General features: G+C 52.7%; 4 protein-coding genes across 4 annotated transcripts; 1 reads left to right on the plus strand and 3 right to left on the minus strand.

Annotated features, from left to right (window-relative positions):
- Window positions 1–167: 167 nt before the first annotated feature.
- CKM354_000511500 (uncharacterized protein) lies at window positions 168–1,025 on the minus strand (the record flags this gene model as incomplete). The annotated part of the gene is made up of 1 exon (XM_044800376.1): window positions 168–1,025. One exon carries the CDS (start codon window positions 1,023–1,025, stop codon window positions 168–170), a length of 858 nt encoding a protein of 285 aa, XP_044656311.1.
- Window positions 1,026–1,574: 549 nt separating this feature from the next.
- CKM354_000511600 (uncharacterized protein) lies at window positions 1,575–4,996 on the minus strand (the record flags this gene model as incomplete). Its single annotated transcript, XM_044800377.1, has 4 exons — window positions 1,575–2,809; window positions 2,888–4,161; window positions 4,209–4,899; window positions 4,960–4,996. The coding sequence occupies 4 exons, from the start codon at window positions 4,994–4,996 to the stop codon at window positions 1,575–1,577; spliced, it is 3,237 nt and encodes a 1,078-aa protein (XP_044656312.1).
- A 3,029-nt stretch (window positions 4,997–8,025) lies between these two features.
- Window positions 8,026–8,635, plus strand: CKM354_000511700 (uncharacterized protein; the record flags this gene model as incomplete). Its single annotated transcript, XM_044800378.1, has 2 exons — window positions 8,026–8,437; window positions 8,529–8,635. 2 exons carry the CDS (start codon window positions 8,026–8,028, stop codon window positions 8,633–8,635), a joined length of 519 nt encoding a protein of 172 aa, XP_044656313.1.
- A 715-nt stretch (window positions 8,636–9,350) lies between these two features.
- Window positions 9,351–14,096, minus strand: CKM354_000511800 (sulfite reductase (NADPH) subunit beta; the record flags this gene model as incomplete). The annotated part of the gene is made up of 3 exons (XM_044800379.1): window positions 9,351–9,380; window positions 9,436–13,949; window positions 14,066–14,096. 3 exons carry the CDS (start codon window positions 14,094–14,096, stop codon window positions 9,351–9,353), a joined length of 4,575 nt encoding a protein of 1,524 aa, XP_044656314.1.
- Window positions 14,097–14,365: the final 269 nt, after the last annotated feature.

Genomic DNA, 14,365 nt, shown 5'->3' on the forward strand with positions numbered 1-14,365 from the left:
CTGACAATGGCTTCAATCATCCAAGCAGATATCATTGGGCGTAGGCTCGGCATGTTAATGTGGTATCAAAGATACAAGTATTTTGTGAAGGTTCATGCTAAACGTTCAGTTTCTATCCAACAGACAATGCAACTATCAACTCCGCACAAGCAGCAAACCCCAGCTTTTTACGATTCATTCCAGTTCAACCGGTAGTAGATGCGCTCCTCTTCTTCCGCTAGCTCCTCGACGATGTCTTGTAGGTAGCGCTGAATAGGGTCAAGGTCGATCTCCCGGTTGTTGTGACGCGCGTTCCACATGTCTAAGAAGACCCCCGACATCGAACTCAATTGGCCCAACACGCTCATAAGCAGGTTATCATAGAGTTCTTCATAGCTCATCGTGTCGCCATCATATCTCTCGATCATAATGCCGAGCTCTTTTATCATCGAGCAGAAATCTTCCTCAGTTGCCTGGGAGGATTCTAGCGCGGTCTCGAGTTGCTCTTCGTAGAATACGTTGGCATCGGCTAGCAGGTAGTCGACGAGAAGGTACGCTTTGACGCAGGCAGGTCTATGCGAGCGCCGATCGATGGACATTTCGGCATCGATAGAGGATGAGCGGAAAGTTCTGATAGCCTCTACTGCTTCGTCGTCATCTAGGTCCCAGGGATTGTCTCGGAGGAGGTAGATCGTTTCATCTCCCTCGCCATTCGCGATTGTGACATCCAGGCCGAACCTAGGAGCATCGTCTTCTATGTCCGAGTCGTGGCTGTCGTCGCTATCGTCGGAAATGTCGGATTCATCCATATCATCATCATCATCATCATCATCTGGCAATGTGAAGCATGCCGCCCGGCAAGTCGGACAACGCGATCCGCCACCTGTATACCATTCCAGGATGCACTGTCGACAGTACACGACCCGACACTGGCACTCGCTCGTTGTCACAGGACTCACGGCTTGGTCATGGCAAATCATACAGTCTGCGGTCGTAGTTTGTGGCACCAGGCCAGGATTTGAGAGGAATTCCGTTTGCGTGGGCATTCTGTCCGTGGTTCTCTCTGTGTTCGGTTATTATTGTGAAAAGAAATTTGGATCGAGATGGCGATCTGGTACGACTTTTATCCTCGAAGAGGAAGAGATATAGAGACAAAGACATTGTCCCTTCACTGCACTCAGCATCCGGCTGACATAGTGTGAACGTCGCATTCGCGCGTGAAGGCCGTAGCATACGAGTGATTCACTCTGGTTCCAGGAGGTGGGAGAGGACATAGCATGGAGAGGCCGATATTGAGTACTTCCAGTTGATGTGTTTTCGTAAAGAACAACGTTGTGTTGTAGTTTTTATGTGCATGTATAACAATCTTGGTGGGCGTATAGATAAAGGCATTTTGAGCGATCCTGTGAAGACAAAGGTATTGATCGATGTGATGCCAAGCAGCGAGTTTGGGGAGCAAGATGACTGAGGAGAGCCTCCGACGCACATGATATGCCTGCAACTGTTGGTCTGTCTGGCTTGGGCGATCATTGAGCGAAAGATGCTTATTTTCCTTACCTTGCGCTTCCTTGCATAGTAGAGGCATGCGCCTTGATTCATGACATCGAATTTACCTCTTCCCAGCTCTTCAGCCAGTATTCCATCCACTCCTTCTGCACAGGTCCCAAGTCTGCCAGCGTTCTGCTCTTTGATTTGGCTCTCTCGGTAGCTATCTTGGCCCCCAGGCCCTGATCCTCTTCAGAATCAATCAATTCCTCGTAGAAATGCAGCAGTCTGTAAGCTGGATTCTCGGGTTTTGGCCCAAATTCCTCCACGCGATCGATCCAGTCCCTCATGGGCACAGCCTTCTGCGCTGTGTCCGGTCGATAAGATTTGGCATGCTGTTGCATAATAGGTAGAATGTCGTCGGTCCAAGTAAGTTCCCTGCCCTCAGCCCCTTCTGCAGGAGGCGTGTAATTCCTGACATTATACACTTTCACTTCATCTGCTTCGCCTCCGTTAATCGCTCCCTCCACAACAGCGCGTGAAGTCTCCTCTGCGATCTCCACGATGACTCTCGCGCACGTGTTGACCGGAACCCATCTGACGCGATTCTTCTCTCCAAGGCTGTCCGGCAGAACGCCCATCGCCATAGAGCTTTGAATCAAGCTTGGGAGCGCTTGATCTCGGCTCCAGAGTCCTCCGGGTGAGCCATCGGATACGCTGGTATCAGGCAGTGGACCGGCTATCTGACCAGGTCGAACGATTTTGACTTTGCGAATCGTGTGAGATTGGACCGCGGAGTGCAGAAGCTGTTCTGCCATCCATTTGCTTTGAGCGTAGCCTCCAGATTCGGGTGCGGAGGGGTCGGTGATGATCGCTTCGGGAATCTTCTTGGTAATTGGGTCCTGGTGACGAATAACGGCGGAGAGGCTAGAGACAAAGACAAGTTGGGGATGTTTGTTGCCAGTGGCGATGAAGTTGATAAGGGCGCTCAAGCCGCCAACGTGGGCGTCTAGCGTTTCCATTGAGGATGTGGCATTGGTGTCGCTCTTGGCGTCAAGTAGAGGGAGGTGGAAGTTGACTGGCCATGCGTTGTGGATTAGAGTGGTTGTGTTCTGTACCAAGTCTTCGAAATCTTTTTGGAGCAGGCCAAGGTTCGGTGCATTGAGATTGGATGTTGACAAAAACCGCACTTTGTGCATGTGCGGCTTATCATCTGGAAACGACACTAGAAACTGTTCACGGGCATTCTGTGCTCGGTTCAGACATACGATGCGTTTCACTTGTTCTGTACGAATTAGGCGATGCAGCAGGTGGGGCCCGAGATTTCCCGTAGAGCCTGTAAGGACTGTATGGTGCATCGAGTGCACCGTGGCATCTAATTTGCGGCGATTGCGCTATTTCGGTAGTTTGCGACTATGCTTGCCCAGCAAATGCCCATGTGAATCGTGATCGTGGCTTGCCGCATGTCGACCTCCCTTGTGCCGATGCCCTGCATGCAAAGCACAGAGATCGGTGTGTATAGTCTCTGCGAGCACGTTTGCAGATCGATGCGAGTAAAGTGTTGCAGGTGTGATTCGAGGCAGACTGGCCGCTTGCTCGGTAGACGCCGCGAGACCTTTGTTGAGCTCTCGCACAAGACGGGCCACCTGTAGTGAGTCCATCCCAGCTGCCAGTACATCGTCATCTTTGCGAAGCTTTGTACCCATAACGTCGGCTTGAATTGCGCTGACAAAATCCGAAACGTCGGACAAAGAGGCTGTGTCTTGCACGATTCGCAAGCCCGGGGCAGTTTGGGACTGTTCGTACAAGCTCTCGATCTCAGCTTGAAGAGAGACTTCGGTCTCGCGCCTCTTGACAGTGCCCTTGGGTGTCTTCGAGAAGGGCTGCTTGGCAACTGCGATCCTCTCTCTTGATATCTGTCCATAAGAGGGAAGAGTGGCATTGAGCTCGGAAACGGTTGCCCAAACCTTGTCCAGAATCGCAGAGCTATCTGTGGGATTTCCCAGCTCGATCAAAAGAGCGGGCTGAGCTCTACCTTGACCAACAACCAGAGCAGCTTTGACCTCCGAGATGCCGGTAATCGTGGACTCTATCTTACTAGCAACCAGTTTCTCGCCCGTGTCGAAAGTGATCACGTCGTCCAAGCGACATTCGAACTTCCACAGGCCTCGCTTAGAAGGATGCGGAGACAAGACATCTTTTGTGTGGAACGTAGTCACATCGGGACACACGGCGAAGCATGGCTGTTCAGTACCCTTGAGCTTCTGGATCACCAACTCGAACAGTCCATCATCTACTGGCTCGAACCTGGCACCACTCAATGGATGCAGTCGATGATATTGCCAATCTGCGACAGGGTCTTCCAGTGGGAGAAGTGGTAAAAGGTAAGTTTCAGTCGAGCCAAAGAAGTGATTCACCTTTGGATTGATGCCCAGCATCTGGTCACCGCTCGATTTCCGCATAGGCCCACTTCCAATCTGGATGTTCGGCAAGTCTCGCAGAAGTCCGTGAAATCTTTCTTCGGCCACCAATCCGGCCACAATGGCTGGCGGAGAATGTAGAACGTCAACTTTCGTAGCTCGCACGCATGCCTCGATCAGGTCTGGAGTAACCGGTAGTCCGCTCGGTGGTATGATGGAGATAATGCCACTCAGGACAGGCTTCATGAGCGAGAAGAAGATTCCGCCAGCATGCCACCTACGTTTGAGTTCAGTAGAGTTTGCTTTCCGATGAAAGGGACTTACATGGGCGCGAGACACAAACACCTTGCTCCGGCTGGGAAGGCCTTGGTCGTCATTGCGTCTTGATAGTCCAGGGCATGGCTCGCATCCTCGTAGACATAATAGCTGTGCGGAAGCGCAATAGGTTTGGGCATGCCAGTGGTCCCAGATGTGTGGAGGATCACGAATGGCTTGTCTTTGTGTTGTTCCCAACTTTGGCTGACTGTTTCTAGTGCCGCAGGCGCTGGATCAAGGAGGTCCTGGACCTCAGGCACAGCTATTGCAGCCGGGAACGCACGATTTCCAGAGCCAAGCCCCGTAACAATTTCTGCTGCAGTGTCCCTCTTCGAATCCGCGCAGAGTAGGTGCGAACATTTCGTCGCCTTCAACAGCTCATTTTGAATACGTGTAGGGTTATGCGGGGAAGGCAAGAAAGCAACTATTCCAAGCTTGTTTGTCGCCAGAACGAACAGCGGATAGCGCATATCAGAAGGTCCTAGATATGCCATGACCGTTCCGGGCTTGGGACTGAGAGTCCTTTTGAGCCATTGCGCAGTTCTGTTGACTGCATTAGCTAGGCGTCTGAATGTAATGTCCTCGAAGGCTGCAACATCGCTCCGGGCAATGGCAAAACAAGGTGTGTCTGGCGAATGAACTGCAAGTTCATCGACCACGTTCTGCAAGAGTCGGTGACCACGCTTGGTGGAGTTCGAGGCTGTGGTGGGGTTCTTTCATCGCTTATTGCTTCCTGCATCGAATTCCTCGTTTTGGTGACTTCGCCTCAGATTGTATCTAGAAGGTGACGACTGCATGTTTGTCTTCACAGAATTAAGTTGATGGGATGTGCGAGTTCGAGAGCCGGGCAGAGTTCGATAATGATGTTTTGTTGCTACGTTGGACGATCATACGTGCAGAAGTGGGGACCAGTATGCGTCCGTACAGTAGGCTTCCACCGCCGACGCCACATCGTCGTCGTGCATGATTGAAGCATCTGCAGCTTCAAGATACAGTAAGCCCATTCAGCTTCACAATACTGTACCACGACAGGCGGTGGATGTCGTACAGAGAATCGCGAGCTCGTCCACGTGGAGCTCGAGTCAAGTACCAGATCTTGTGCACAGCAGTGGTATGCTATCCCAGGCCTGGTCTTCGGCTGCAAAAGTGTAAGCTGTACTCCGCGCAGAGTGCTTCCGGGATCTTTTGGAGGAAAGCCGATCGTGCGGCCGTGACAAATAAGTTTGAGAAAGTGAAATGTCCAAACTGATCTTCTATTGTGCATGAGAGATCCGTCAACAATAGTCGCCCAATGACACTCTTTCCCGTCGGACGCATGGCGACGCGCCGTTGAGCAGAGGACTCCGAGCTCGACTCGATGTTCCTAGCCTTGCGAGGGTCATACTCAAACTTTTGTATCGGAACGAGTGTGGATAAACGTTGACCTCAATGACAGCCGACAACATGTAGGAGGCGAGGGAGGCGAGGAGTTGTTGTTCGACGCGTGCCTGAGAAACAGACTTCTGCCAAGATAAGATCACGTGATGGGCAGCGGAGTTCCGCCAACGCGTTGTCCGCTTACATTGTTTCCATCCCCTCAAGAACTTCCACAATGCAACTCTTCATCCACCATCGGTCATAAGGCATGCATTGCCGTCCACAAATGATCCTTAACCATGACTCGTCCTGAAAGCCTGAAAGTCCATGCCTGTTCGCTGAACGCAAATCAGCCCGCTCAGAGCGACTGATCTGTCTTCTCTAGCCCAAGTTTCGTGAAGCGGAATACTTCCCTCAGCCCAAGATCTGAATGCAACACGATACGTGTTCCGACATCTCCGGCATCTCCCCAACTTGGAGCCGTTGGGCCGCTTTCAAAAATTTCCATCGCCTACATGCTTGGACTGGTATAGGTGTCGTGAGACCCTCAAAATCCAAAGTTACCAGAGATCCTTCACCAATCGTACGAGTTCCGATGCTCATGTTCGACGATGCGAATGGCTTGCCACACATCTTGTCATTGGTACTGGACATCACTTCTGTCGCTGCAATTGACTGGCTGTGAGACCTCGAGCAGTTTTCTGGCCACAATACGTGTCCTGGCAAGCATAAAACTTCTCTCTTCCTCGCTCTTCTTCTCTTCCCTTTCTTCCTCAGAAACATCTTCGACTTTGAGCATAAGATACTTGTATCGCCACTGTACCATAACTATGGAGGCCGCAATGAGTTACGGATGTTTCAGCGCTCTCACCTAGTGGGTGAAGCGTCTCAAAGCGAAGCGTCGAGCTGAGCGGCGAGCAAAGAGATGGGACGAAGTTCTGCGCAAGGACGGTGATCTCCTCCGGGAGCATTACTTGTACGAGGCGCGGATGGAGAAGAGGACTCCCTTTGGGAGTTAGATAATTTGCTTTTTTTGCCATTTATTTGCGACTTACCTTGATCTTGTAAGACCTATGGCCAGTGAACGGTCCGCTGGGCGTGTGATGGGTGGGGGATCCTACGCGGTCTCATCGTATCTCGGCAGATATTGCTGGGCTGCGGAGAGGCTATGTGGTATCGCCAGACATAGATAGTCCTAGATCGTTGACGGCGTCGCTGTCGTTGCATCCTGGGAGGTGCTGCAGAGAGCGAGCGCTGCGTCGGAGAGACATCATGATGGAAGCTGGATAACTCGATGGAAGTCGCGAAGGTGACACGTGTGAGTTTCCTGCCCGCTTTCCGCTACATGCTCACCCTCTGCCAGGACTGACTGTGACAACAGATCCATGCATCTTGCCTTCACGGGCATTCGGGGTCGCAGATGTCGCAGTTTGTGCTAGCTCAACATGCTGTTGAGCGGCGGTATTCGTCCAACGCCTGCTAGTTGTGGACAGCAAAACGAACACTGGGCAATACGCTTACTTTGCGATCTCTCTCACGAACTTGTTGCTGCGGCTGCCTCGCTCGTCAAGGCAGAGCGCCTTCCCCATGCTGCACAAGACGGAGCTACAAGGATCAAAAAAGCACTCGAGCTCTTCGGTCAGAGCAGTACGCAGCCTCAATCCTGGTGTCTGTTTCTCTTTCCGGCAGCAGACCTGGCGCCTTGAAGCCAGAATCGTACATGTTGATATTATTTCATGTGCTCAAAAGAGTAGGGTAGCAACATCATGCAAGCTGCCAACGTAATCAGGTGGCGCTTTCTTTGGCTTCCCAAAAGCAGGACATTGGCAAGAAGTGGCTTGTTTCGTGGCGCGTCAGCTCACCTTCCAGACTGCACTAATCTCCTCCTGACTATCCTGCCGCGCTCTCCCAAGACTTCATCTTTTGGAAAAGCTCTGGACATGCGGACGAGGTTAACGGCGCCGAAAGCTGAACACGACATCTCACCAGCGTAAGTCGCCAAGTGCGGCAGAGCAGTATCTATATCGCGTCGCTTCTACGAGACCGCTGCTCGTGCCTTTGCCGTATAGCTCCTTCCGCGTGTACTTGACTACTGACGAACCAGGACTACTCAAATTTCAGATACGTCTACAGATTACAAGCAGCCCACGCAGTACTTGTGAAACGCACAGCGAAGCAACAAGAACTATCCCGATCCGGTACACTTACATTCTAGCATGAATCGGTTTAGAAATTGGTAGATGTACGAAGCTAATGATTCGACGCCACGATACAATAGGGCCAGGAAACTCTGGACGCGAATGCGAAAGAGAACCGATACAGCCTCCCACAACGCCACGAACTATCACTATGCTGTCGACTCGAGGACCTCCTGATCCCATCATATCTTCTGGGCCGTCCACTTAACCACACCTTCCCTTTCCTCCTTGCTGCTCGCATCTTGCAGCCGCGAGCTTCACCCGACGCAACAATGCACACTTCACTTCTCTCCATACTGCTGCCCTGCCTCAGCTGGGCCACCTACGCTTCTGGAACGTATGGCAAAGGCGGCGTATGCCAGAGTTCCCCCTACAAAGACTACTCCTCGCTATCATACTATGATCCCGCTGTCAAATACTGTAAAGAGACCTACCCAGGCAAGACGATTCAAAAATGCGTCACAAAGACCATAACAGTCACCAAAAGCTGCGGCTACAAGAATGGCTACAAAGAAGCTCGCGATGCCGAAGCCGAAGCAGATCCCAATTACTACGGATCTAGCAACTCTGAGAAATGGAACCAACTTCGCAAAGACCGCAACAAATTGAAAACCTTCTGCTCATGCATCGGCTACCCGAAGACGAAAACCAAGACGTCTACAAAGACGTATACCAAAACAATCTGTAAACCCACCTACCCAACCCCATATCCTCCTCAATGCGTAGTCCCCGGCCAAAAATGTACTCCAGGAAAGAGCAAGTGTTGCTCAGACAGCACCTGCAAAACCAAAGCCTCCGAAACCACAACCGTCTGCTGCAAAGCAAACGACGCAATCTGCAGCCTCAAAGATCCCGGCGCATGCTGCGGCAACACCTGCGTAACAACAGGAAATCCAAACGACGTAAACGAAGGCCGCTGCTCCGGAGAAATCATTCCTCCTCCAACATGTTCAGCAATGGGAATGCCCCCGGGCCAATGTGTAAACGCCAAAGGCCGTTGCTGTCCCGGAAAAGACAGCTGCTGCAATACCATTACGGGTGTACCCACGACGTGCGAGATCCCATTTCCTGGGTTGGAACCCTTCTGTTGTGCCGCAGGTGGTACGCCCTGCTCCCTGAGTGGTGTGGGCAACGCATGCTGCAGCGGAGTGTGTAGTTCGTTTGGGGACACCGGCGCAGCTTTCTGTCGCTTCCCCGAGGAAGGCCTTCCCTAAACGAAGAGGTTTCTACATCAGAGTCACGAGTTGAGCAAGACCGGAGGGGAAATCCCGGGCCCTAGTCGTGAGATGATAGCACGCGAAAGAAAGCTTTGAAAGTTGCGCGTTGTCAATACCATATCTCTCAGACGTTGCAAGATCACATCTTCTTTCAAACACAAAACATCGATGAATAATTCATGTATGCATACAGCTACAAATCGTTGCTTGCTTTTCCGCTTCATTTCGTGAAAAAGACGCAATGCCTTGCTCCTGGCGAACAAACAAGCGCCTAAAACGCCTCGCTATGCAAGTGAAACCTCTGGCAGCAGGACGGACAACCCGCGTCGCTCAAATACCAGAACAGATCCGCGTACCATCTGCAATCACATGCCAGCCATCTATTCGTCATCTTCTTCCAATTCAGCAGTCTGGGAAGTTGGTCAGCTTTTAGTCAACAAATTGTGGTCAGAAGTCATCACTCACATTCTCGTGGAAGTCCTGCCCGCCATTCGTTGCAACAATGATGCCCTTTCGGATGACAAAGTCACCAAACCTCTCACCCTCATTCCTCTCCAAAGCATATTGCTTCAGCATCGGCTTCAGAATGGCCAAAATTTCCTCTTCCTTGATTGAGCTTCGGTACAGCTTGTTCAGTCTGTTTCCGTGATAGCCACCTCCAAGGTACATGTTGTAAGCACCATAGGCCTTGCCGACGAAAGCGACTTCAGCGAGCCAAGGACGGGCGCAACCGTTCGGACAACCGGTCATACGCATGACGATGCTCTCTTGTCGAAGACCGTTCTCCTCGAGGGCGCCCTCAAGCTTGGTGATGAGTTCGGGAAGGTAACGCTCAGATTCAGCCATGGCCAGACCACAAGTTGGAAAGGCCACACAAGCAGAAGAGCTCAGTCGCAGGCCAGAAAAGTTTACGTTGTCAAGTTTGTACTTGGCCAAAAGTTCCTTCATCTGAGGTAGATCGGCATCGGCGACGTTCGACAAGATCAAGTGCTGGTTGCCAGTAAGGCGGAACTCTCCCTTGTGGACCTGGGCAATCTCACGAAGACCAGTCTTCATCTTGAAATCAGCTGTATCTTCGATACGTCCGTTCTCAATGAACAGAGTGAAGTGGTTCAGTCCTCGTTCGTCCTTCAACCAGCCAAATGTGTCAACGTTGCTCTCAAACTTGAAGGGTCGTGGCTCCTCGAACTTGCGGCCCCAGATGCGCTCGACTTCACTCTTGAAGAAGTCTACACCGAGGCGGTCGATAGTATACTTCAGACGAGCTTGCTTGCGGTTCTTGCGGTCACCATTGTCACGCTGGATGAGCATGATCTTCTCGCAAGCAATGTGGGCTTCATCCGCGGGAACGTAACCAAACATGCGACCGACCTGAGGGTAAGTCTTCTTCATGTTGTGTGTAGCACCCATTCCACCACCAGCAAGAATGTTGAAACCAGCAAGCTGGCCATCCTCGCCTTGAATGGCGATGAGACCAATGTCGTGTGCGTAGACATCGGTGTCGTTGTGGGGCGGCACAGCGATTGTGATCTTGAACTTACGTGGCAAGTAAGTGGGTCCATACAATGGCTCGAGGTCTTGCACAGCATCACCAGCAAGCTTGAGGTCCTTCTCACCATCCATGCCCTTCAGCCAGATCTCGTGGTAAGCAATAGAAGCCGCGCCGGGAAGGAGGTGGTCGGAGATCCTCTTTGCAACAGCGTGGGCTTGCCCGTGAAGAGTGCTCTTGGTGGGCAGCGAGGAGCACATGACATTACGGTTGATGTCACCACAAGCAGCGATGGTCGTCATGAGTGCCCGGTTGATGGCTTGCATGGCTGGCTTCAGCTTGGCCTTGACGATTCCGTGGAACTGGAAGGTCTGACGTGTGGTGAGCTTCATGGTCTCATTGCCCAAGCTGTTGGCAATATCGTCCATTTGCACCCACTGCTGAGCAGTAGCCACACCACCCGCCAATCTGCAACGAATCATGAAGCTGTACGCAGGCTCCAACCCTTGTGCCTTACGCTCGTCACGAAGGTCACGATCATCTTGCATGTAGGTGCCATGGAACTTGGTGAGCTGCTGATCCGCCGCACTGATGGCTCCAGTCGATTGGTCCTCGAGGCCCTCGACGATGGTTCCACGCAAGAAGTTGGACCCAATCTTGATGTCCTCGTTGGTCATTGGCGGTGGCTCCTCTGGAAGTCCCTCGACATTGCCAACGCCCAGTGTGTCCCACAGCTTTGGCTCCCACTCTTGATAGCCAGTTTGGTATCCATCTGGGTCTTGATCATCACCAAGACCACATGCAACCAACTCCTGCGCACCCAGGGCGGCGAGACGAGCGTGCAGGTCTTTTCCAGGCTTGTTGTAGTAATGCTTGTCTTCCTTTCGTGGCCAGTAGTGCGAATCACCGAGTGCAAAGGTGCTGTACTTGACGTTGGCCAGATCAAGGTCGGTCGAGTTCTTGACGGCTTCCCAGAAGTTGCGGCCGTTTTGTGGGAATTCACCTTGACCAGCGGTGGACGTGATGAGAACGACGTTCTCCTCTCTTCCCAGATCCTCAACTGGGTAATCATCCATAGCCATGAACATGGTCTTCAGCCCTCTTGCTTTGCCGCGGTTAGCAAGGCGCTTTGCGAGGTTCTCGGCGTTGCCACCATCTGAGGCGAAGAGGACAGTCATGGGAGCGCCCTGCAATCCCTCGAGGAGGACCTCGTATGCGTCCTTGGCCTTGCGCATCTGCACCTTGCGCACCTCTGTGCCATACGACTCTGACAGGTTGGCGTGGAACTCTGGATGTCTCTTCATGAGCTGAGTCATGTAGTTGTCCCTCTTCAAGAACTCCTTGAGCTCCTCCTTGATGCGCTCAGAGTCGAGCTTGAAAGTCTCATCGCCTCTTTCCTCGGCCTTCGGGTCCCATCTGTAAAGTGGCCAGTATCCAACATCAACCGCCTTCTTCGTCTCTTGCAGAGCGTTCAATGGACTGTCGTTCTCGTGGCTGTATGGGAGGTATGCAAGGACAACCGATGGGCCGTTGAAGGCCTCGGCTTCCATCATCGCTTGCAGGACTTGCGTGTAGCTGCTGTATACTGCAGTGCTGGCAACGTAAGCATTGCCAAAGTTCATGGCGTACAGACCAATATCCTTCTTTCTCCGGGCTGCATCAGCAGCTGCACGATCGCTGTAGGGGGTGGAATCGATGATGAGCATGTTTACATTCTCGCCGCTTGCGAGGACGTGGTGCACACCGCTGTTGCCGAGATCGTAGCTCCAGGCATCGCTTCCAACGAGCCATTGAGACTCCTTGTAGAACAATCCCTTGGAACTGAGAAGTTGGTAGGCGGCTGGCGAGCCATCGTTCGACAGTCGAGCGAGGACCTCCGGAGCGACCTTGTTCGCCTTTTCTGGCTCCTCTGCAACCAATGACCACTGCGATAGCCACTTCAGTGGCGCGTCAGTGGCGAAACTTCTTGACTTCAGAGCTTCCTGCACTTCACCAACAAAGCGCTGGCGGTGCTCCTTCCTGGCGAGCAACGAACCGAATCCGAATTCTGGGCTGGCCTTGATGGTCTGGTTGATGCCGGCGTTGCTGGACTTTAACGCATTGGCGATATATAATCGCTCGCCAAAGACCTGATCCAGGATCTTCATATACGCGTTTTCCAACGCTGGCTGCTTGGTGGCAACCTCAGTCTTTGAAGGGGCATCGTGCGCACCTATCTTCAGGTTTTGAATTGGAGCCTTCGAAGTCAGATTCTGGAAAATACCGCTGAGTGCTTGTGTCACTGTCGAGTATTCGATGTAACCCAACTGGTAACCCACAATGAGTGGCGAAGCACCCTGTGAGCTGGCCTTGAGAGACATGAGCAGATCGAGCAGAATTGGACCCCATTTCGTGGTCTTCCTCTTGATTTGCTCGAGCACCGCAATCTTCTTGATGCTCTTCGGGAGGCTCTCAGTCAAACGCTCCGTAAGCCACGGTCGGTACAGGACGGGTGTGATAAGACCGACACTGGAGAAGAAGTCTGAGGGGCTGGCTGCATCGAATTCTGCGCTGAAAAGTCCTGGATCGCTGCCGAACAAGAAGAGCGCGTTCTCGGCGTTTGCAGGACCAGTGTAGTTGAATGCGCTGTATGATCGGCCCGTCTTGGCCTTGATCTGTGACCAGATGCTGGTGCAAATGGTGTCCACGTCCTCTGAGCTTGGAGGCTTTGGCTGTGAGTCCACCGTTGTGGCGGATTCCGCCTCGGAGATACCAGCGCTGCTGCCCTTGCGCTCTGAGGATGCCGACGAAGATGCAGATGACTGCTCTTTTGCGGGAGTGCCCTCGGCAGACGCAGCGTTCGCTGCCGGTGCCGCTGTCTTGCCAGCAAGTTGGAGTCCCTCCACCTTGGGTGCAAGGCCCTCACTGACGTACACGCCTGTCTCGTCGCTCTTTGTGCTCTGCAATGTCCTGACAAGATCAAGATTCAATGTCTCTTCGACAAGACTGCGGTCCTCGGGTGCAATGGGCTGGTCCTGCTTGCTGTTCGCAGCATCGAAGAAATGCACCACACCCTTACCTGAGCGGATTGCCAAAGCGTGCGCAGTCAAGGCCAGATCCTGCGCCTCCTGCAGTGTGGTACTCTGCAGGAAGGTGAAGCCTGCGTTTCTGACGCTCGTGATGTCCGCATAATCTGGGTATCCGCTTGGATGTAGGTTCACGTGTATCACCACGGGATACTGTGCTAACCGGTACAAATGTGGAATGCTCTTGACCAACACATCGCTGCTGGTGGTGACAGTGGTGAGCTTGCCACTGCGCACGCGCGAATATACATCCAGCAGAGGATCATTGTTGTGTCGCACTGAGATGACCTCGGGTGCCTCGCTCACGAGTGAGGTGGCCTTTTTGCTCGCATACTGTTTGAGGAATTTGGAGAAGTCCGAGTCGGCGGCGAGCGAAGGCTGGACGGAGACGATGGCGTCGGAGGAGAGGTAGGCGACACGAGCAACTGTAGACAGGCTGTCAGCACGCGTCTCTGGAATATATTTCCACGTCGTCGGCTCGCCAGCAGATCGTCGGGCGGTCGCCCGGAGGTGCGTCGGTGGTGCTGCAGCAGTTACGTACCTGCTTCGCCGGCAGTCACAATAGTAGCCATGGCGACTTCTCCGTTTGGTGATGTCTCTGGAGAAGGAACGAGTGTTACTGCATTTCTTTCCGGGGCAGTTGAAGGAGACGACTTTCGCGCAGAGTGGCGGACTGGTCATCCAAGGCCACTGCGGGATCGGCTCTCAGAAAGTTGACAAAACTTCATCGACACCGCGCTCGGCTGCTCCATTGAGCCTACTCTCACGCAAAGCAGAGTGGGGCGTTTTAGCAATGTGGGCGCCGTGATTGGACCATGCGAATGGCGTGCTCGCCATCACG

Source organism: Cercospora kikuchii (assembly GCF_019650295.1).
Source record: "Cercospora kikuchii DNA, contig_00003, whole genome shotgun sequence".
In the NCBI taxonomy this organism is placed as follows: Eukaryota; Fungi; Ascomycota; class Dothideomycetes; order Mycosphaerellales; family Mycosphaerellaceae; genus Cercospora; species Cercospora kikuchii.